General features: G+C 46.7%; 1 protein-coding gene across 4 annotated transcripts in view; it reads left to right on the forward strand.

Annotated features, from left to right (window-relative positions):
* Positions 1–22750, forward strand: part of ITGA7 (integrin subunit alpha 7) — a 259855-nt gene that overhangs the window by 68949 nt on the left and 168156 nt on the right. For all 4 annotated transcript variants that reach the window (XM_069230634.1, XM_069230633.1, XM_069230636.1 and 1 more), the window contains exon 2: positions 14139–14266. In XM_069230634.1, coding sequence (XP_069086735.1) covers positions 14139–14266 — 128 coding nt within the window. The remainder of the gene's footprint in view (positions 1–14138; positions 14267–22750) is intronic.

The following is a 22750-nucleotide window of genomic DNA, read 5'->3' on the forward strand; positions in this document are numbered from 1 at the left end:
TTCTCCACTTATTTGAAAGATGTGAGGGTGAAGCAATATAATTTTGTTCCACTATAATTACTTGCGTAGTAAAGTGGTTCAAAATCAGTTTGCTCTATTTCATTGAAAACATGTTACTCGTGAACAAATATTTGTTTTTGAAACTCTGTCATAAATGTAAAATGATGTTCTGTGGATGCGTACGTTTGACCTGTTTAGCAATTGCTACATAATCCGTTTCGTGCCTTAGAGCAAAGTGCTTTCTATTATGTGCACTGTAGCAGTGTTTGCTCATTTCCCTTTCACTTAAACAGCAGTATAGATAACGTGGTATTTCCGTGTTTATTGCCTTTTGCAAGGTTTCTGCAATATGGCCCCCAGCAAGTATCGGACTGGCCTATAAGGCAACCAGGCAGTGCCCAATGGGCTGGTCTTGACAGGTCTTTGTGTGAGCCTGTTTTTGGCTACATATAGGCCCGTTTATGGTCCGCTGGATCGGATTTCACTGTTGATTTCCCTGATATTACAATAAACTTTCCCTGCAGCAAGCTCAAATCCAAGCGCTCTTGCATACCTTGCAAAACACTTACACAGAGTGTCTCTACAAGTTCAAAACTGCCCCAATTTGCAAAAATGGGCTCTTTTTATAGCTATCTAATTCATTAATAGAGGCCAGTTTTATCATGGCACCCAGGTCTATTCGACCCTGCCTCACATCTCGGTGCCAGCCTGCTCTTGCCCGAACCTTAGATTTTACCTTATTGGGTGGTTTGGATGGACTTGCAAGATGTTGTCGGTTCGTGGACTACAGTTTTTACAGCAGCATTCTTCAAACTGGGAGCAGGCCCCCCCTTGAGGGTCTCAAGTGATTTCAGGGGAGGCTAGAGGCTCTGCTAAGAGAACAATTATTCTAATAACAGGGCTTTGTTTTAAACTACAAACAAATAGCAGCAAAAAACCACTGTGTAATGAGCCACCACTAAAATTATTTTTCTTTTATAGCCAAGCTGGGAGTATGTGTCAAAAGGTACTCCAAGTACCCCACCACCACTTCTAATAATCACCTGTAGATACCTTCACATGTTAATGATGCCTACCTGACCAGAATAGTATGTTTTGCACCATGTATTTGATTGCATTTTTAAAACAGTAACAGAATTTAACTGCAGTGCTTAAATAAGTGTAGGCATATTTAAACATTGACAATTTAATAGAATAGTTGTGAGGGCCCAATTGTTTTTTTTCACTGGGGGCACAACATCAAAAAGTTTGAAGACCACTGATTTATGGAGATGTTGATGAATGGTTATCTGAAGGAAATTGGGTGAGTGGGGAGACGGTAATACGACGTCATGGTATTTCGCAGACCTGTGTCCCAGTGGAATCAGCAAGGGATTTTTGTGTCACTGTCACTAGCAGCTGTTGGGTTCCATCGCACCCACGGCATTCCAGGCTTATGGCGCAGAGGGACCCTGTACATTAGGAGTGCACCGACCGAGCCCAACAGCCCAATTGCCCCTTCACCGTTGCTCTGGAAAAAGCAAATGCAGCAAGATGGAGGAATAGACAGGCTCGTGAGGGCAGACGTCTGCGAGTCCCGTGTGACGTCATCACCCGGCCAGGCTCCCTTCCTACCTGTTATTCCAACTGCCTGGCTCTGTCGCATTCTCAACGTTTGGGACTCGGTGGCACCTAGTGGCATGACTAGGAACTGCATTTATAACTGTTTGATGAAGCTTCTGTGCCCGTTACCGTGCACTCGTTTCCCTCAAACACAGATGCCCACATGTGCACCCCTCACTGGGTCCCTGTGTCCACCTATCATTGTTTATCAGTACGTGCTTCTCTAGCTCGGACTGACTTTCTACCCTATGTGGCATGAATATAAACCGCTAGGTTACTACACTCTTGTAGTGCCCAATGACGGCCGGCAGCTTTAGGAGGGAGGGGGACGGGCGGGAAGCACACACACACAAAAACACACACTCATTATTTCACACACAAACACGCATGCACGCAGGCACATCCATTAACAACACTCATAACATTCAACCATGCACGCACGCACCAAACATTAATTTTAAAAGTTCACACACACTCATTCTTTCACACACGGACAAGCACGCACATCCATTAACAACACTCATACCATTCAAACATGCACGCACGCACCAAACATTCCTTTTAAAACATCACAAACACACACTCATTCTTTCATACACGCACGCACGCACATCCATTAACACTCATAACATTCAAACATGCACGCACTCACCAAAAATTAATTTTAAAACATCACACACACACACTTACCTTCAGCCTCGAGGTCCTAGGAGGGTTGGGACTGCTGCCTTCCCTCAGCCAATGAGGGAAGGCAGCAGTCCCAGCCTCGTCACAGAGTGGGATGGGGTCAGTGAGACTGCTGAACCCACCCCACTCTGTGACGAAGTGTCACTGATTGACACTCGCCCTGGGCGCTTCAGGGCTTAAACCTGAAGTGCCCAGGGCGGGTGTCAATGGGTGACGCTTTCCTCATCACCCAGGGGAGGGCCTCCAGGCACCTTTGCTGAGCCCATAGGAGCTGTGACCTCCTCAGCCCAGCAAAGTTCAGCTCAGGCAGCCAGGAGTCTGCGCAAATCGCGCATGTCTCACTCCTGACTGTCTGACCTGAACATGGAGAGTGTCTGTCAGGCTGACCTTTGTTCAGCCTGACAGACACTCTTCATGAGGGGCAAAAGGTGGGGGGGCGTGGCCCCTCCGCCCTAAAGGACGGGCCGCGCCTGGTAGTGCCGAAGCACTTTGCGGACTGGTGCCACGCCACTCCGTGTGAACCCACGACCTTAGTGCTGTTCTCTTGCATTAGTTATAATAAGATTACACTTGTCATATTATTTCATGCAATTGTCACAGAGTTGTTGGCAGTCTTATCGTGCATTTTTGTGCATTTTGTCATATGTTGAAAGTTGTAATTTGAGTGATATGGGGTGTTTTACACCATTACCGGCGTTGTCATGCACAAAAAAACCTCAGCTGAATGAGCTCAAACCTATGCTCCTTGGATGAGGTATTGCTGTTCTGTGGAACGAGATACTCAGGTCACCAAGAATGCACAGGTTAGCATATTTCGTGGATTTTCGTTGATATATCTGACATAGTGTCTAGAACGGTACCTGTAAAGGCTCCTTTTCTTGATAATGTATCAATATTAGCAAGACAGTACAGGTAAAGGCTAGATTGGCAGTGCATTTTGTTAACAGCGATTCACAGCCTCTCAGTTGCACGTCTCCAGAATTCGTTGTTGCAGTCGATTCTCCGAGTATCAGTGCTAGGCCTCCTCCAGTTGTCCCTTGTATTGATTCGTTAGCCTTGATGAATTACTTCATGGAGTATTGGGGCCTTGTAATCTCCCACCCGTGTTTCAGTGATGGAAAACAGCCAGGCCTTGAATAAGGTTTTAGATAAAAAATATTTTCATGTGTGCAAGTCGGGCAAGACAAGTAAACTGGGTAGTTGAAGAAAGCTTCGAGTCTGTTGATGCAAGTGTGGAGTGAGAGTGGAGTCTGTGGGAGTAAGATGCTATTGACACTGATCACAGTTGAGAACAATGTTGTCACAGAAGAGCAGGCTTTAGCACCTTCAAGGCTGCCTGCAAAGTCACTTACCCGCTCAAGGGGATGGAGCAGAGATGTAATAGCCTTAGTTTATGGAGGAGATTGTGGACTACGTGGTTGGTTAGTGTATGCGGCCTTAAGATGGTTGGTGTTTTGCCTGGCGGATGTGCTTTAGTGTGATTTATGTCAGTGAAGCATTGGTGAGGAGGTAGGGTTCATGGGTACAAGGTGCTGGTTGCTTTCCCGAATCCAGTTTGTGGATGGTGTACGTGTTAATGAAGGCAAGTTGAGTGCTCGGAAAGGTGCTTTAGAGGTTAGTTTCATGTTTGAAACTGCGTTGTGTGAGGCTATTAGAGAGGGTGAGCAACTAGGCTTTTGTGGGGAGGTGATGGTTGGGAGGTGGAGCCTGCGAGCATTTCTTAACTCTGGAGTTCGTAAAGGCTAGTCCAGGTATAAGTCGGGCTGGCCTTTGCTCCACTAGCGCCCCACGGGAAAGCCAATGACACCCCACCTCCCGCCCTTCATTGAAACATATTTCTTCAACCCAGTGCTTGTTTTGATTATAAAACTGGCATTCAGCTTCTTTATACCCCGAGTTTTTAGTGCAGTGATGCAGGATGAACAGAGCGTTGACGGCCAACAACACACTTTTCTTTGTAGCCATATTGGATGGAGACTGCTGCCTGACCGATATGCAGAGAGCTTGTGCGCCCCTCTGTAAGTCAGCGCCCTGGGCCCGGGCCCAGCTCGTCTGTGCTAAAGATCAGCCAAGGGTATAGAAGTAGCTGCAGTAGAGTGATGGACGGAGTGCAATGGTGGCGATGGAGGAGGGTTCAGTGAGTTGGAAGGAGATGGGTGCTGTAGGTGGGTGACAAAAAGGGTGTAATGGGATTGTATTCAAAATCAGAGATGGGGTTTGTAGTCGGTAGTAGTTGAGAAGGCTATTTCTCAAAGGTGAACATATGCTAGAAGCATTCATAGTGGTAGGGAAAGAAGAGTTGATGTCTGGCAGGGATGGAGAGCGTAGTGAGGCCGTGCGGAGGGCAGAACAGACAGGAGTTGAGGTAAGGCGGTGTTGAATGTTAGTCGGTGATAGGCTATCAAGGAGGTTAGGTGTGATCGCAGGGCCAAGCGGTGGATGGTGAATTGCAAGGGCAGGGAGTGGTGACTATGAACTTGGTGAAAGGGCTGGAAGTCGAGTGATTAAGGTGGGGGTAACAGACGAAGGATTTGAACGATGAAGGGGTGAGCAGGTGGACACATTCAGCTGGTGTAGTAAAGCGGGGGAGGGGAAGAGGAGCCAATAGTGAGCATGGAGGTTTTAAGAATAAGTTTGGTTGAGGGAGTACATTGGTCTGAGAAGGGGTTGAGTTAGTCGGAGGGTTATGTATGAAGGAGGTAGTACCCGGTTAACAGAGTAAGGCATACAGCATAAAGCGGTTTTGTCGGTGTTGTATGTTGAGAGATGGAAGGCGCTAAAGGAGTGTGGTCAAGAACAGTAGGAAACACAGGGCGAGTGTGAAAGAAGGAATAGTGGGCAGGGAGAGTAAGGGACGTGATGTGTTAAGGACAGTGGCGGCCGACAGCTTTACGAGGGACGGGGGCGGGCGGGAAGCACACACACACACACACACACACACTCATTCTTTCACACACAGACACGCACGCACATCCATTAACAACACTCATACCATTCAAACATGCACGCATGCACGAAGCATTCATTTTAAAAATCACACACTCATTCTTCCACACACACACGCATGCACGCACATCCATTACCAACACTCATAACACTCAGACATGCACGCGTGCACCAAACATTCAATTTCAAACATCACACACATACACACACACACACTTACCTTCAGCCTCCAGGTCCCAGGAGGGTTGGGACTGCTGCCTTCCCTCATTGGCTGACCTTAGGTCTCAGCCTCGTCACAGAGTGGGATGGGGTCAGTGAGACTGCTGACCCCACCCCACTCTGTGACGAAGTGTCACTGATTGACACTCGCCCTGGGCACTTCAGGGCTTAAATCTGAACCGCCCAGGGCAAGTGTCAATGGGGGACGCTTTACTCGTCACCCAGGGGAGGGCCTCGAGGCACCTTTGCTGAGCCGAGGAGGTCACGCCCATAGGAGCTGTGACCTCCTCAGCCCAGCAAAGTTCAGCTCAGGCAGCCAGGAGTCTGTGCAAATTGCCCATGGATCACTCCTGGCTGTCTGAGCTGAAAATGAAGAGTGTCTGTCAGGCTGGCCTTTGTTTAGCCTGACAGACACTCTTCATGAGGGTCAAAAGGTGGGGGGGCGTGGCCCCTCCACCCTAAAGGACGGGCCACCACTGCATCATATTTAATTCTGCATAGTGGTGTAACAGTCAGTGAGCCTGACCAAATCTGGGTTCAAAGCAAGTCAAAGTGAAAAAAGAGGGGAGCAAGGAGCTCAATAGAGATGACTATCGGACCTTAAGAAACAGATGTAGCGCTCAACTCCCCTAGCGCTATATACAAAGACAAAATAAAACAGGTTGTTTCGAGATCAGAAGAAAAATTGATTTAACAATGAAAGTTCGTTAGACTTCAACTCTATTAGGTAATATCTTCTTTATTAGCCGTTGATCCTTATTAGTCAAAATAAAATGACCGACATGTTTTTTGCAACTAAAATATAATACAAATGTCGCCTCTTCAGGGCCAACACATTGATTGTTCGAAACAGCTAGTAAGCTGATGCTTCGAAATCCTTGATGTTTCATCATGATGATTAGTAGCCTTTTTTTAAAAAAATGAGAAGAGTACAGGGCCTGATAACCGGAATTCACGTGGCTTTGGTATGCAAGACAAAGGAACATTTGTATCATATATCAGTTGCGAAACACGTGTTGGTCATTTTCTTTTGACTGATAAAGAGCATCATCTAACAAAAATATTACCTAATTGAACTGGTGTCTAACCAATTTTCATCGTTAAAATGTTTTTTGTTTTTTTTACCTCTAAACAACCTGTCCTTATCAAGTCAAAGTGAAGACTGGAATACCACGTAGTAGTCGGTGATATGATATCTGAGAGTCCTACCAAAAGCGAGGTAAAAGTGATTCGAGTGAAGGCTGAGATACCCCAGTATTGGTCCCTGACAATAAGTCGGTGAGTTACAGCAAGCCCTGTGGAAGATTGGGACACCTTATAACTAGAGATATTACTACTAACGTACCCTTGAGGCCTACTTAAAGCGGGGTCAGTGCAACTGAGCAGATGGGAAGACATGATCAGAATAGAGGTGTACCCAGATGAAGAACAGTTAAGTTAACAATCAGAATGCGAACCACAAGCAGTGCTTAATTTGTGCCGGTGGTTGCAGGTGGGGCCCACCGGCAGTCACTGCTGGAAGCTAGCACTGGCTTTTCCCCATCAGACTTGTCCCCAGAGCAAGAGAGAGGAAAACAAAAAGGGGGAAAGGAAGAGGACTAGAAAGACAGAAAAACAGTAACAAGTGGAGAACGCAGGTATGGAAAAGAACATGCGATAGCGAAATAAAGCTGCAGGGAGTGTCTAATGGGGAGAAAGAGGTGTCTGGTGGAGAGATGATGAGCAGCCATTCCAGCATTCTCAGGGCCCGCTATGGGCTTCTGAGAAAAAACTTTGGGCACTTATTAATTTACGAATTAAGTGCCGACCACAAGCAATCTATCTTGGGAAAACAGCAACACTCAGGTGACAGAGAGTGATAATTCAGCTGGTATTTTACCTGTTTGATTGAGTGTCTTGCTTTTTTCATGGGTTTCTGGCCTAGGGCCCTTCCCCGGTATTAACAGTACCAAAGACATCGCCTTGTGATTTTTCCTCAAAATATTTTCCTCTTACCTCACTATTCGCTCTTCTTTTACTTCAGCGTGGGTACCTTTTGCTGCAATGCTTCATTTGTACGCATCACTCATCATGCCACCAACTGTTTGCCTACATATCATTTGTGTATCCTTTTTGGAATATACCCGCATACCTGTGCCAAAGGACAGCTCCTCCCACATCTCCTCCCACAGCTCTGGTGCAGCTCACAAGGCCTCGGCTCAGCTCCTGCCCCGAGAGGCCCAGCCCCTCCAAGCACTAGCTCCTTCTGGTACCACAGGTAACAGCCCTTCAACCCTTTCTGTCTCCACTCCCAATGTAGCACGCATGGGTGAGTGAGAAGCTGATACATCCCCCACTCGTTCTGTGAAAAAAAGGATATCCTTGGGCAACCCAAACAAAGGCCTGTACAGTGACACTGATGCTGGTAGAGCAAGAACATTGACTTGAGGCAAACGTGATAATTCATGGTGCTAGCCTTCTGGAAGCAATGAAGCGTGTCATTTGTGCATTTTCCTCGTTCCAGTCTATATCTCTGAGGATGATCTACTCTAGGAGAGAGATACTGTAAGCTGCTTTTTTTACGGCTCCTTCCCTCCACCTGGGAAAGGTATAAAAGGGCTGCATTTTCAATGGGCTTCTGGTTTTACATGTCTTTAATGAGGGGCATATATGAATACCTCACCACCTGTCCTTGGAAGTTGTAAGTAGGTATTTTTAAAGTCTCTCTTCTGTCTCTTTTTTTTCATGGGGGGCCCCTATGTATGCGGACCGGTTTTGAGTTTTCCACAGACAGGCACTGGGATGTTTATGGGCCAAGTGTCAGTCTTCTACTGCGTGGAAGCTTCCATTTTAGGTCTAACATTACCCAAGACCTGTTGATTTTACTTAAATTATATGTATTATTCACTTATTGGGGCTTTCAGCCAGCCATCTTCATCCATTGGTCAGTTATTGTGTCATTCACATTTTTATTCTGCTCACACATACAGCAGTAGTTCAGCCTGCTTCATCCATTGACTAACTCTATTGCAAGTGGCGCTATGCTGCACTTTCACAATAATCACCTATATGCATAAAGTAGTTGTCATAAGTGCCAAGGATTGCAATGGCAATGTGAGCATTTGGAGATGAAAATAATATTTTTCCACTTAGCCATTTGTTTTAGATTATTGAAGGCCTGACAGCTTCCCTAACATTATAATGTTGCAAAAAACATGGCAAAAATAAAACAAGCATTGACAAGCCCAAAATGCAAGTGGTCATCACCAGACCTATTGGCTTTGCCAATGCCTGTTGCCCTTGTCGTCCTACAGATGCCCGTTGATGCATTGAGTACTGCTCTGTGGGACCTATGTTGGTCTCTGGTGGAGGTTCTAGCTCATCTCACCTCTCCATGGTCTTCCATAGAGACCAGCTGTCGCCATGGTCCTGTCTTCTTCATCTCATGCTATTTGGAAGTTGTTGCGAGCTGTGTGCTGGCATGAGAGCAGCATGAGTGGTGGGTCATAGTGTCAGGGTCTTCTGTTGCATCTCTTACTGATCCTACTAGGTCGAGAGCGGGGCTGCTGCGTTCCAGCTAGTCTTCTCCGCACATGATGGGAGTCCGCAGCAGAAGTAACAGTGTTCTCCTTCTGTATTTGGATTTAAGCGGCTGTGTCTTGCATGTTTGTCCGCCAACATCTGAAATGAAAACTGTTCCCTAAAATCCTTGAGAGGGGTTCTGGCCATGATTGTTACAGACATATGGTCAGTTTAATGTCTTGTTGAGGCAAATGAGTCTGCTTTGTTCTGTGCTTTCTGGGCTGCAGGGGATGGAGGGGATAGTTATCCATAATGAGCCAGGCTAGCTTGAATCCAGTGGCATAGTGAGCACGGGCTGCACGTCTGGGCATACCCTTCCCACTTCAGGCAACTTTAGCAACACAAAATAATGATGGACAGAGTACTTAAACTTTTCAAACAGTCACCCTCAGTCACAGATCTGGATTTAATCCATTGTTCTTTTGTTCACCATGCCACCCCAGTTTGGACATAACCATAAGCAAATCAGTCTTGGCACTGTACCCCAAGGCAATAGTCCAACCCAAACTGCCAGGCCAAGTCCTCCCGAACGAGAAACAAGCATCCTGGGACAGGTTTCAGGGTATCATCCTACATCAGCCAGCCTAACTTGAATCCAGTGGCACAGTGAGGATGGGACCCATGACTGGGCATACCCTTCCCACTTAGGGCAACTTTAGTAACACAAAATTATTAAGGATGGAGTGCTGAAACTTTTCAAACACTCACCACCAATAACAGTTCTGGGTTTAATCCATCATTATATTGCTCACCATGCCATCCCAGTTTGGAAGCAGCCATATGCAAATCAGTCTTGACTCTGTTCCCCGAGGGAACAGTCCAGCCCGAACTGCCAGGCCAGGTTCTCTTTAGACCAGAAACAAACATCCTTGGACAGGTTTCAGGGTATCACCCTTCATCAACCAGGCTAGCTTTAATCCAGTGGCACAGTGAGCATGGATCCAGGTCTGGGCATACCCTTCCTACTTAGGGCAGCTTTAGCAACACAAAAGAATGATGGACAGAGTGCTGAAACTTTTCAAACACTCACCCCCAGTCACAGATTTGGGTTTAATCCATTGTTCTTTTGCTCACCATGCCACCCCAATTTGGACCCAGTCATATGCAAATCAGTATTCACCCTGTTCCCCAAAAGAACAGTCAAGCCTGAACTGCCAGGATGGGCCAGGTCTTCCCTGGACCGGAAACATCATCCTGGGACCGGTTTGAGGGTATTACCCTTCATCAGCCAGGCATACTAGAATCCAGTGGCACAGTGTGGACAGGACCCACGTCTGGGAATACCCTTCCCACTAAAGGCAACTTAGCAACACAAAAGGATGATGGACAGAGTGCTGAAACTTTTTAAACACTTACCCCCAGTCACAGATATGGGTTTAATCCATCATTCTCTCGCTCACCATGCCACCCTAGTTTGGAAACAGTCATATGCAAATCACTCTTGAACCTGTTACCCAAGGAAGCAGTCCAGCCCAAACTACCAGGATAGGTCTTACCTGGAGTGGAAACAAGCATCCTGGGACTGGTTTCCAAGTATCACCCATCATCAGCCTGGCTAGCTTGAATCCAGTGGCACAGTCAGCATGGGACCCATGTCTGGGTATACCCTTCCCACTTATGGTAAGTTTAGCAAAACAAAGGGATGATGGACAGAGTGCTCCAACCTTTTAAACACTCACCCCAGTCGCAGTTCTGGGTTTAGTCTATTATTCTTTTGCTCACCATGCTACCCCAGTTTGGACTCAGCCATATGCAAATCAGTCTTGAGCCTGTTCACCAAGGGAACAGTCCAGCCGAACTGACAGACCAGGTCCTCCCTGGACCGGAAACAAGCATCCTGGAACTGGCTTCAGGGTATCACCCTTCATCAGCTAGTCTAGCTTGAATCCAGTGGCATAGTGAGCACGGGACCCATGTCTGGGCACACATTCCCACTTCAGGCAACTTTAGCAACACAAAAAGATGATGGACTGAGTGCTGAAACTTTTCAAACACTCGCCCCCAGTCACAGATCTGGATTTAATCCATTGTTCTTTTGCTCACCACGCCATCCAGACCCAGTTTGAACCCAGCCATATGCAAATCAGTTTTGACCCCACTCCCCAAGGGAATAGTCTAGCCCGAACTGCCAGGCCAGGGCAGGTTCTCCCTGGCCCGGAAACAAGCATTCTGGACCAGTTTCAAAGTATAACCTTCATCAGCCAGGCTAGCTTGAAACCAGTGGCACAGTGAGTACAGGACCCACGTCTGGGCATACCCTTCCCACTTAAGGCAACTTTAGCAACACAAAAGGATGATGGACAGAGTGCTGAAACTTTTCAAACACTCACCCCAGTCACAGATCAGGGTTTAATCCATTGTTCTTTTGCTCACCGTACCACCCCAGTTTAGACCCAGCCTTATGTAACTGAGCCGTGACTCTGTTACTCAAGGGAACAGTCTAGCCCAAACTGCCAGGGCCAGGCCTTCCCTGGACCGGAAACAAACATCCTGGGTGGTTGGCAAAAAAAAAATGGATTAAACCCAGGCACAGGGGGTGACTGTTTGCATTGTTCAGCATTCCATCCATCACCTGTTCTTTTTGCTTTTGTGGGAAGGGTATGCTCGGACATAGGTCCCGTGCTCACTGCGCCACTGGATTGATGCTAGCCTGGCTGATGAAGCGTGATATCCTGAAAAAGGTCCCAGGATGTTTGTATCTGGTCCAGAGAGGACCTGGCTTGGCATTTGGGGCTGGACTGTTCCCATGGGAACAGGGTCAAAATTGATTTGTATGTCTGGGTCCAAACTGGGGTGGTGTGGTGGGCAAAAAAAAATGGATTAAACCCAGATCTGTGACTGGGGATGAATGTTTACATTGTTCAGCATTCTGTCCATCGCCTGTTTTTTATTTGCTTTTGATGCCCTAAGTGGGAATGGTATGCTCAGATGTAGGTCCGATGCTCACTGCACCACTAAATTCAAGCTAGCCTGGCTGATGAAGGGTGATATCCTGAACCTGGTCCCAGGATGTTTGTATCTGGTCCAGAGAGTTCCTGGCTTGGCATTTGGGGTTGGACTGTTCCAATGGGAAACGGGTCAAGACTGATTTGCATATGACTGCGTGGTATGGGTTGCAAAAAACAATGGATTAAACTCAAATTGTTGTGGCTGGTGGTGAATGTCTGCATTGTTCAGCATTCCGTCCATCACCTGTTCTTTTTCCATTTGATTTTAAAAGCCTGTCCCTTTTGCCAGTGAGAGGTTACTCCTTTTTTTTAGGACAGTTTTTGTTTAATTAAACATTTTTATTACAAGCATATAGCCCAGCTTTTAGAGGGGTTGTGGTTTCTTTCTTTTCTTTTTGTGTGTTATGCATGCCATAAAACAAAATATATATACCCATCGCACCACTTTGCCAAAGCATGACAAGTGGTATTTCCAGTGCGTGTCCTATTTTTTGCAGGTTATTTTGTCTGTTAATTATGCAAGTTAAAGTATGTGAAAGATGGGGGCTGCTTCTCCGAAAGAACAGAAAGCCACAGCCACACTCAGCACCTGTTACAGCACAGCTGTCCTAGGCTACTTCACTGGGCAGATCCATGCAAGATTTTCAGGATAACCACTAAGATAAAGGTTCCAGTGTTGAATAACTACATTAGAGGGTGCTGGCAGGCGAGTGCTGATTCTCCTGCCTGGTTTCGGAAAGGAACTACATAGATGTCACAGTAGAGGGGCAGCAGTTGTGTGTTTAGGGACACAAGCTAGCTTGAATCCTTCTTTCAGATCTGGGAGGATTCTCACAAGAGTGTGGCATTTCTTAAGAGATCCAGATAGAACTGCATCCTAATGTTCTAATTCTTTCATTTTTAACATTTTAAAACACCATTGCGAGTATGTGGAGGGCAGCTCGGATCGCCAGTTTTGCAAACTTAATGATCTGGCTACCAATGCACATATAAACAATCTTTTTTTCAACAAAGATGTAATATTCATATCTGGAGAATAGCCAAAGACAGCAGTGTAAATATCTATGTCATGATCTAACCCTAAAGTGTGTGAACAGTGCATCTGGATTTCTGCCCAGAAAGTGGTTATTTGAGGACATCCCCAGGTACTATATGAGTCCAATTGGCTCCACCCTCCGCTAAGGCCAGGTGGGTTGTACAATTAATGGCCATAACGCTGTAGTGTTTACACAGTTGATCTTTACATTTAAGAAACCACCCTAAGGTCTTGTATCTGACTTTTTGGGGAATCTTGTAAGGTGTAGAAAGTCAACAATCTCATACTCCTGAAAGATCAGATTAATAAAAAAAAGTCTACATACATCCTACTGTGAGCTTTATAAACAAATCTATATGAGCAATGTGCAAAATTAGCAAAGTAATATAGTTTCAAATCAGGTAAGGGTAGTCCGTCTTCTTTTACAGTCCTACAGAGCACCTCTATAGCCAGTCTAGGTTCCTATTCACCCATATAAAAGCCAAAACCATGCCCTCAAATGCCTCCAAAAACTTAATTGAAGGGTGCATGGAACCGCTGTGAATAAAAAAATACACAGATGAAGGACTAACATTCTAATCAAAGCAACCCGGCCTATTATTGATAGTGGTAGAACAGTCCATTTGAAAAAAAAAGTGCCTTCATCTTACAGATCAGAGGGGAATAGTTCAGTGCAAATAGATCATCCCTAGTTTCCGCAACATCTATCCCTAAATACCTTCTGTAGGGTTGATCTCAGCCAGTTGAAGGGACTTGAACATCAGCAGACAAAGGTGTGAGCCCTGCCACGACTCTCACTTGCAAAGCTGCTGATGTGAGGTAGCCCTTAAAGAGGGGCGTTCCACATTCTAGTGCACCTACTATTTCACATAATATTTCTTTGGTCTCTGTTCAGGTGCAGTAAAAGTATGAGGATGGGCTAGCGAAGCAGCATAAAGTACTCAGTTATGGTCTGTGGATGCTGCAGGAGGGGGTAATCGGACAGATGGGCGATGTTCCATTCCTTGTCAAACATGCATTTATTTTTGTGTCTGTGTACGCTCCCGTGTGTGAAGGATTTTTTTTTCACCCAGGACCCCCACAAGCCCTTGTGTACCCATTCGAGTTGCCTTGCACTAACAGCCCTTTTTGTGTTGTAGGCTTCTGGTGGGAGCTCCACAAGCGCCGGGGTTGCCAGGACAGAAAGCCAACCGAACAGGAGGCTTGTACGCCTGCCCCCTCACCAGTGAGATTGACGACTGCCAGCGGGTTGAGATCGATGGTGGGGGTAAGTACAGGTGCATGCCAAGAGTATATGGGCAGATCCTGGGTGGTAACCAGATGCAGTTGTGGGAGACCGTGGATTGGGAGATTCACTACAGCAGGGAATTGTGGGTAGAGAGGTGCACACCTGTAGAACAGCGCTGATTGGTAGAATGATGGCATCAGGGGCATTTGCAGGTGTATGCGTTCTGAATAAAGTGCGGACACCACACCAGGACTGTTCCGACAGTAACAGAAATTGCTCACAAGGGGTGTTTAGATTCCTCCCATAGCCCAGCAGAGCTGTGAAGGGGTGGTGCAGTCTTACATGTCAGACTAGGTGGACACACCTCATTCCAATAACCATAGACAGCACCACAGGACCATGCCAGGTGGAGAAACCCCTACATTTGGGCAGCCACATCTGAGACAGTTTGATTCATCTCTGGGGCCAAATCTGCGAAGGCTATCTGGGGTGCAGTATGCTTTCTCAAGTATATTTTAGTGAAAATTGCAGTGACGGCTGCTTGAGAAGACCATACCAGTTTGCCTACAAACGTATGCCCACGTTTCATCCATGAGCTCCTGACCGAACGTCCCCTCCCAGCCAGAGCTCGTCACCTGGGGATGTAATGCCTATCTCCCCCCCTCTGAGGCTAGATATAATACTCTTATTAAGTGTTTGGTAGAGGTGTCATCCTACAGGCGTCCCAGAGGAAGAAGAGTAGACCTGCTCTGGTTCAGGAGGGAGAGTTTACAACTACCTTGTAACCGGTAATAGAGAAACACATCCAGGGGCTACAGCATGAGCTTCCCCGATAGTTCTCTAGGGGGAGGAAGGAGCCGTTCCTATAGAGATCACGCCACTTCAACAGTCCCCTTGCAAGAAACGTTTGTGTGCACTTGGTTTGTGGGTGACTTGGAGTAGGAGGTGTTAGTCCAATGGTAGTTGAAGTGAATAAATATAGCCCAGTCCCACCTTTTTACTCAGTTTATCCCATACCCTAATCATATGTACAACCGTCAAAACATTGTGTGTCGATCTAGAGACTGGCCTCTCCAGGAGGGAGGAGAAAAAAGGGAAAATACTATCGACCTAATTTGCCAAGTGCCGCAGGAAGTGCATGGCTTGTACAATTTTAAGGCAAAGTGCTCCTGAGCACAGACATAGTAGAGCTCTCGGCCTGGTGCTTCAAACCCACCCATATGACGGGCAGTGTAAGGGTCTTTCATCCAACCCTGGGTTTCCTACCAGCACACACAAGTCCGATCAATCGATAATTACAGATACTGAAAAGGAATTTTAGCGTGGAAGAGGTATATTCAGAAAAAGCACCTTAGGTAGGATCCCCAGTTTGATAAGGCCCACTCGATCAGCCACAGACAGAGGAAGAGAAGTCCAACGAGTTAAACACTGAGTGATGTGTTAGATGACAACACCATAATTGTCCCTAATCACCACCTCTGGGTCACTGTGCACCCTTATTCCTAAGTGTACTTAAGGGAGTTGTCACACTACCTTAAGGAGAATTCTGGCACAAACCTTGGGATGCTAGGAGTGAGGGGCAGGATCTGGGATTTCCCCCAGTTAAGAGTAACTCCTGAAAGAGTCCAAATCTAAGATATTGCTGCATAACCACATTGAGACTCTGTGGCGGATCCCAGTTATATAGAGTCATGCCTCCTTTACATAGTGAGATTAGGATGGACCAACTCATATACCAAAGGACATACTGGGTGTAGTGTTGCCGGAGTCTAGCAGCAAGTGGTTCCATAGACAGTCAAAGAGGATGGGCAAAAGGGGACATCCTTGCCTCATGCCCTGGGAAATCACCAAGGGATTGAACTAGGCATTATTGATTTGCACTTTGACTGTGGATTACATATATAACAATTTGATCCAGCACAAAAAATCGTGTCATACGCCCATTTTACCCAGTATCATAAAGTGACAGTCCCACTCAAGGGAGTTAAGTGCCTTAGAGGCAGCAAAGAATATTGCCGCAGTGTTGAGGTCTGGATCTATGTCCTGTAAGGCAGCAGCTACCAGTGGCGTAGCGTGGGTTGTCAGCACCCGGGGCAAGGCAAGTAATTTGCGCCCCCTAACCTGTGGATTTTAGCACTCGAGTCCCCCCCCCCCCCAGATGTTGCACCCGGTGCGGCCGGCCCCCCCTGCACCCCCCACACTACGCCACTGGCAGCTACAGTACGTATATTGTAAGTTGTTGAGCGACCTGAGACAGCGCTGACTGATCTGCACTCACAATGTCAGGGAATAATAAGGTCTTCCTATTAGTCACAAGCTTAGCTAGTATTTTGGTATTGCAGTTTAAGAGTGACAGGCGTCTGTAGGAATCACATTTATGCAACAGTTTATCAGGTTTTAGCAGAGTAAAATTACCGTCTCCCGGGCGGAGAGGGTGAGAATCTGTCCCCCACACCTCCTCGAATACCACAGGCAGTTTATGGGCCAGGATATCAGAGTAACGTTTATAAAATGTGGCTGTCAGGCTGTCTGAACCAGGCGTCTTTCCCTTAGGGAGTTCCTCAATCACCACCTGCAGTACTTCTGCAGTGAAGGGTTGAACCAGGAAGAGGGGATGTGAATCATTCAGCCAGCCCAGGGCTGTATCTTCTAGGTAGGCACTGTTCTGCAGTAAGGGCCTCTGCTTGTGGTAGTAAACAGTTCTTTAAAATACGCTGAGAAGAAGGCATGACCCATGTGGTATCTCACTGAATCAGTCGCCAGTATCCTCAGTTTCCACAATGAAACTGGTAGCCCAAGTCTGCCCAATCATAGTCGCCAACAATTTGCTAGGCTGTCCCCCTTGCAATATGCTCTTGCCCTAGCATATTTACCTTGGTATTTACACTCTCTGGATGCCACCTCATCGTACTCGGTGAGCTGAATACAGAGTTGTTCCAAAGTAGTTATATCATCCAAATGCGATAGAGAGCATTCTGTCGCCTTAATCTCCACCTCTAGGCATGCCCAATGGTTGCAGGGCGTTTGGAGCACACTGTTATATATCTCCATGCAGAGTTCATCTGCAATGTCCCTGTCGGCAGTGGGACCAGTTTTAAGTGTCTGGTCTTCAAGGTGGCCTTGAGGTTGAGTTGACCAGAGATGCACGGATGGAGTTCAGGGCATTATAGAGAGACAGTTTGTCGAAGGCTGAGTCAGAGAAGTTGGTTTTAAGGCATCTAGCCTCCAGAGTCTACATGGTGCCTAGAGTGTATTCCAGAGTGGAAAGTGATGCTTGTGGAGGATATTCCTCTTTATCTTTTATATCCAGATGTGCAGAATGTGATTAGGTGACCTTTGGCCAAGCTTAACTACCTAGAAGTTTTTTAAGACTGGCAGATCTTGCAGAGGCAGCCTGAGTTGCGGCCATACAAAAACGTATGAACTGGAAGATTTCGTATTGTGTTTTCTATTCAAGCTTGTGCACTGACACCCCTGTCTTAAAGACTGTAACTGATACTCCCCAGCTCTTCCATGAAGAAGACTCTAGCATTCTAGTTTTTTTCGACCTATTGGTGGTCATTGATACAGTTGACAACAAAACACTCCTAAAATCCCAAGAGGCAGAAGAGGCATATATGGGAAAGTGCTAAATTGTTTGAAGTCATTTTTAGATCTCAACGATACAACAGCATACATTAAGATTGAGTGTTCTAACACCCTCAAGATGTGAGACTCTTCAGTTAAGTAAATTCAAAACTGGATGAGTAAGATGAATCTAAAAGTAAGCCTCCAGAAGACAGAATTCATCTTGCTTTCTCCCAGCAAAACCTAGGACTTTCCCTCTAGCAGGCCAAATCAACTTAAGAACATGGGCTTTAATATCGAAATGATCAGCTCAGCAAAAACACTTGGATTTACACTGATAAGCTTCTCTTCTTGTTCTGCACGTCAAAGAGACGGACAAAAGCATACAATTCTAGTTAAACCTTCTCCTCAAGCTCTTTCTTCTGAGGCATGGCTTGAACTTCCCCGTCCAGGCCTCAGTCATTTCACATATAAACCAGGGAAATATTCTGTTGACCAGCTTGCCCAAATGTCCCCTAGCTCTGCTCAAAAGCGTCCTTCATGCAGCAGCTCATCTGGTCTCAAATATAAAGACTTCAGGGTGTTACATCTGCACTTACTTTCATAAACTGCCTTCTTCTGAAACGCTGCTGACTTAATAAGACTATATGTATGACCTACAAGACCACCAACAAACACACAGGTACCAGACCTCCAGCAAAGAAGCCAGTCTCCAATCAAGCTAAACATTCTGAGATTTAGAAAAAAAACTCTGCTTCTCAAACAGTCGTTCCCTAAGAGTTCTCCATAGATTTGGAATCCCCTCAGTGCAGTACACATCATAAAAGGTCCATCATTGTCGCTTTCAGGATGGGGACCCTAACTACATTTTCCTAAAGACATTTCATTAGTTGCATACCGTTGTCTGAACATGACTATCGAAATTCACGTGCTGAATTCCTCTCCCTCATGTGTGACTCTACCAAAAATTGCTGTAGAATATTTTGTTCTTTTTGCACCTATTGAAACTTTTTATGTGCGCTATTACATACTGCGCTTGTTCTACAGTTGTGCTCATGATCTTGAGGCATTATATCAAGAACAGCAGTGAAAAACAATGAATTAAAACGATGCACAGGGCTTTGAATTTTTTAATTATGTGATGGAGAGTCTGTCTACAGTTTGCATGGTGGCTTGATATAGTGAATACATTCCCAGCTGCGTGGTGACTCCTTGGGAGCTTGAGCCTGTTTTTTGAGCCCTCTGTAGATAGCAGACCACATGAGCGTGAGGGGAATGCGAGTACCAGTAGGACTTTGTGGCATAAGTAGAGAAGATGGACGATCCTTCTAGGCTGGCAGAGGTAGTAAAGATCATTCCTAGTGACTGTGTTAAAATGACTAGTAAAGGAAAGGTCACTGTATAGGCAGCTTGGTTAAGCTTGACCAGCTGAGAAAGCGGAGTGAAGAATTTATTGGGTCCATGAGCAGGATCTAGATCTTAAGACAGCTGCATCCAGAGCAGAGCTGCTTTCAGACGGTTTTCAGCCTGATGGCATTCTCCAAATCTCCTAGGTCATTCTGGGTCAGTCCGGATAATGTCCATATGCATTGTGACCAGTGTTGGGGGTGGCCAGGATGTAGCCCTGCAGGGCTGTATAGGTGTTGAGAAGGATCTGCGACAGGGTTGTTCCTTGAGGGACCCCACATTTTTTTGGTTGGTGTTTTTAAAGTCAATGGTTCTTCTCAGCTGAGACCGAACACAAGTGATCTGGGTGACAGAGCATAGGGAGAACTGCAGAAAAACAAAAACACATCTAGGCATGCATCCAAGAATTCGCCTAGAGCTCACCAGAGGTGCAAAGTTATTTACACAAAACTGTATTTCTTCTATGGAGTCCGCAACAAGCCGAGTAGGGTGGTTGCAAGGACATGGAGGTCAGGAATTGCAGGGCTTAGGTAGGTCAGTGTTACTTACATACTTGCTCCACCTCTGATGCAGTCAGAAGCAACCTCTTTTGGGCCCACCCACAGGTTCTGGCCACCTTCTTCCGCATGATGTATGTTAGAATGCCAAAGCAAAATGTTAGTGGCAAGACATAGGATGACTTTCGGAACTGTATAATGTCCTGTGCAGGAGCGATGGGCGAGTTCTGTTTGTGGTAAATGCTTTGGACTTTATGCCATGCTTGTGCTTGAAGCTTTGACTGGGGTGGTCCAAGAACTGTTTACTACAGACACTGTGCTTTGTCATCCCGCTGCATGACCGGTGTAGGTACTGGAGCTGTGCACAAACTGTGTTCTGCTCTGTGCTAAGAATCAATAATGTCTGAAGAGCTGTGTACAGGGTTGTGCACGCATAGAAGTGGACCTCAGACTTTTCACTGGTACAGAATTTGTGCATGGATTGGTGCTCGTACATGTGTTGCCCTTGGGCATGTTCTAGTACAGGAACTGAGTCTGGTTTGTTGCTGGCATGATAACTGTGCTTTGGTTGGTGTTGGCACGGAAGCTGTGATTGGCTCCATCCTGATACAGGTCCGTGCCTAGGTTGGTGCTGGCATGGGAATTGTGCTTGGGTCAGCCATCTCCTGGTACAGGAGCTGTGGTTGGGTTCTTGCTGGCTTGAGAGTTGTGCTTTGATCAGTCATGCGATGGTACAGGAGATGTGCCTGGGGTTGGTGCTGTGCTGGCACACGAGCTGTACTTAGATCAGTCATGGCATGCTACAGGAGCGGTGTCTGGGTTGGTGCTGGCACACGAGCTGTGCTTAGATCAGTCATGTCATGGAACAGGCGCTGTGTCTGGGTCCTTGCTGGCTTGAGAGCTGTGCTTTGATCAGTCATGCCATGGTATAGGAGGTGTATCAGGGTTAGTGCTGGCACACGAGCTGTGCTTAGATCGGTCATATCATGGTACAGGCGCTGTGTCTGGGTAATTGCTGGCTTGAGAGCTGTGCTTGGGTCAGATCTGGTACAGAAGTTGTGTCCGGGTTATTGCTGACTTAAGAGCTGCGCTTGCTTGGGCTCAGAGCGGCTACATGAGCTGCACTTGAGTTTAGTACTTGAGCTGCATTTAACACGTCAAGGACTTGGATGGAAAGCTCGGAAAGAATTGGTAAGGAACTCCCCTGAACTCCCTACGGAGGGACGGACTAAAGTGCTAAGCCCGTTCTACTGTATTGTATGATTTATATAGCGCATCATGCCTGATATTGCGGCGGCAGTGCACATTCCTGTAGTGGTGGCACAATACACCATTGGGGGGGGCGGGGTGAATGGCTGACAGACATTTGTATTTGGTGGGTTTTGATGTGTGTGAATGGACTGGGTTGCTCGTGTCCTGGAGCGCAGCGCCTAGCAATGCTAGATGGAGGAGATGTGCTTCAGCTCAGTGCCGGTTCAGGAGCTGCACTTGCGGTATTGTTGGTACATGCGCTGCGCTGGGGCTCAGTGCTGGTTCAGGAGCAGTACTTGCGGGCAGTGCTTTAAATGGGCAGGTACTGTCCGGTACCGAGTAACGGCACTTTTTTTATTTTGAGAGGGAGAGTTCCTGCACTTCTCAAGAAAAACGTAATACATTTCATTGACGAGTACCAGCACTTCTCAGAAACAAACAGGTACTCGGATACAGAGTACCTGCACTTCTATTTTTCCATTTCAAGCACTGCTTGTGGGTATTGTTGGTACATACTCCGTGCTCGGTTCAGGAGCTACATACACGTAGGTATTGTTGGTACACACGCCGTACTTGAGGGTATTGTTAGCACGCGCTGTGCTCGGTCGTGGCACAGAAGCTGTAGTTGCGGGTATTGTTGGTACACACGCCGTACTTCAGGGTATTGTTAGCACACGCTGTGCTCGGGCTCGGTCCTGGCACAGAAGCTGTGCTCAGAGCTGGTATGTGCTGCACATCCCCGTGCCAGCCTTTCATCCAGTGTCTGTTGATAAACGCTTATTTTAAGAAGTGACCTTCTCCGGGTTCAAGTAAAGGTTGCTTATGATTAGAAACTTAAATAATTTGTCGCTATTATTGAACCTGCGCTACACGACTCAGGTTCTTCCCCTCATAAAAAATATATGTACCGCTTTTTTCATTGCACTGCCACATGCAGTCTCTACTTGGGTCTTTTGCCTCTGTTGAGTCTGTCCTCAAAGCATAATATTTCATATATGAAATATGTGCCGCTAGTTTGAATTAAGATGGTAAAGCGCAGATATAGAATTCACTTCTCCCCGTATTTCTACTTTACGAGCCTGAATGACACTAAGAAGCCCACAAAATTAAGTTATTTAAACATGAGCTTTGAGCCTGACAGTTCCTTTAACCATAACTGTGCATACCACATGCCCTCATCGACAGATCACGGGGCCCCATCCACACACCACAAGACCCATTCCACACACTGCATACCCCATCCACACGCCTGATGCCCCATCCACACACCACATGTCCCATCCACACACCACATGCTCCATCCATATGCCTCATCCACACATCACAAATCCCATCCACGCACCACTTCCCCATCCACATGCATCCTCCACACAACATGCCCTTATCCACACACCACATGCACTAACCACACACCACATGCCCCATCCACACACTAAATGCCCCAGCCACATGCATCCTCCACACACAATCCCCATCCACACACCACATGCCTCATCCACACACCACATGCCCCATACCACACATGCCAATCACACACCCCATCCACCACCCCCATCCACACATCACATGAACCATCCATACACCACATTCCCCCATCCACACACTGCATGCCCCATCCACACACTACATGCCCCATCCACACACTACATGCCTCATCCACATGCCTCATCCACACATCACAAGCCCGATCCACGTACCTCTTACCCATCCACACACCACAAGCCCCACCCACACACCACTTCCCCATCCACACACCACATGTCCAACCCACACACTGTATGCCCCATCCACACACCACATG

The sequence above is a fragment of the Pleurodeles waltl genome, chromosome 4_2 (assembly GCF_031143425.1).
Source record: "Pleurodeles waltl isolate 20211129_DDA chromosome 4_2, aPleWal1.hap1.20221129, whole genome shotgun sequence".
Classification (NCBI taxonomy): Eukaryota; Metazoa; Chordata; class Amphibia; order Caudata; family Salamandridae; genus Pleurodeles; species Pleurodeles waltl.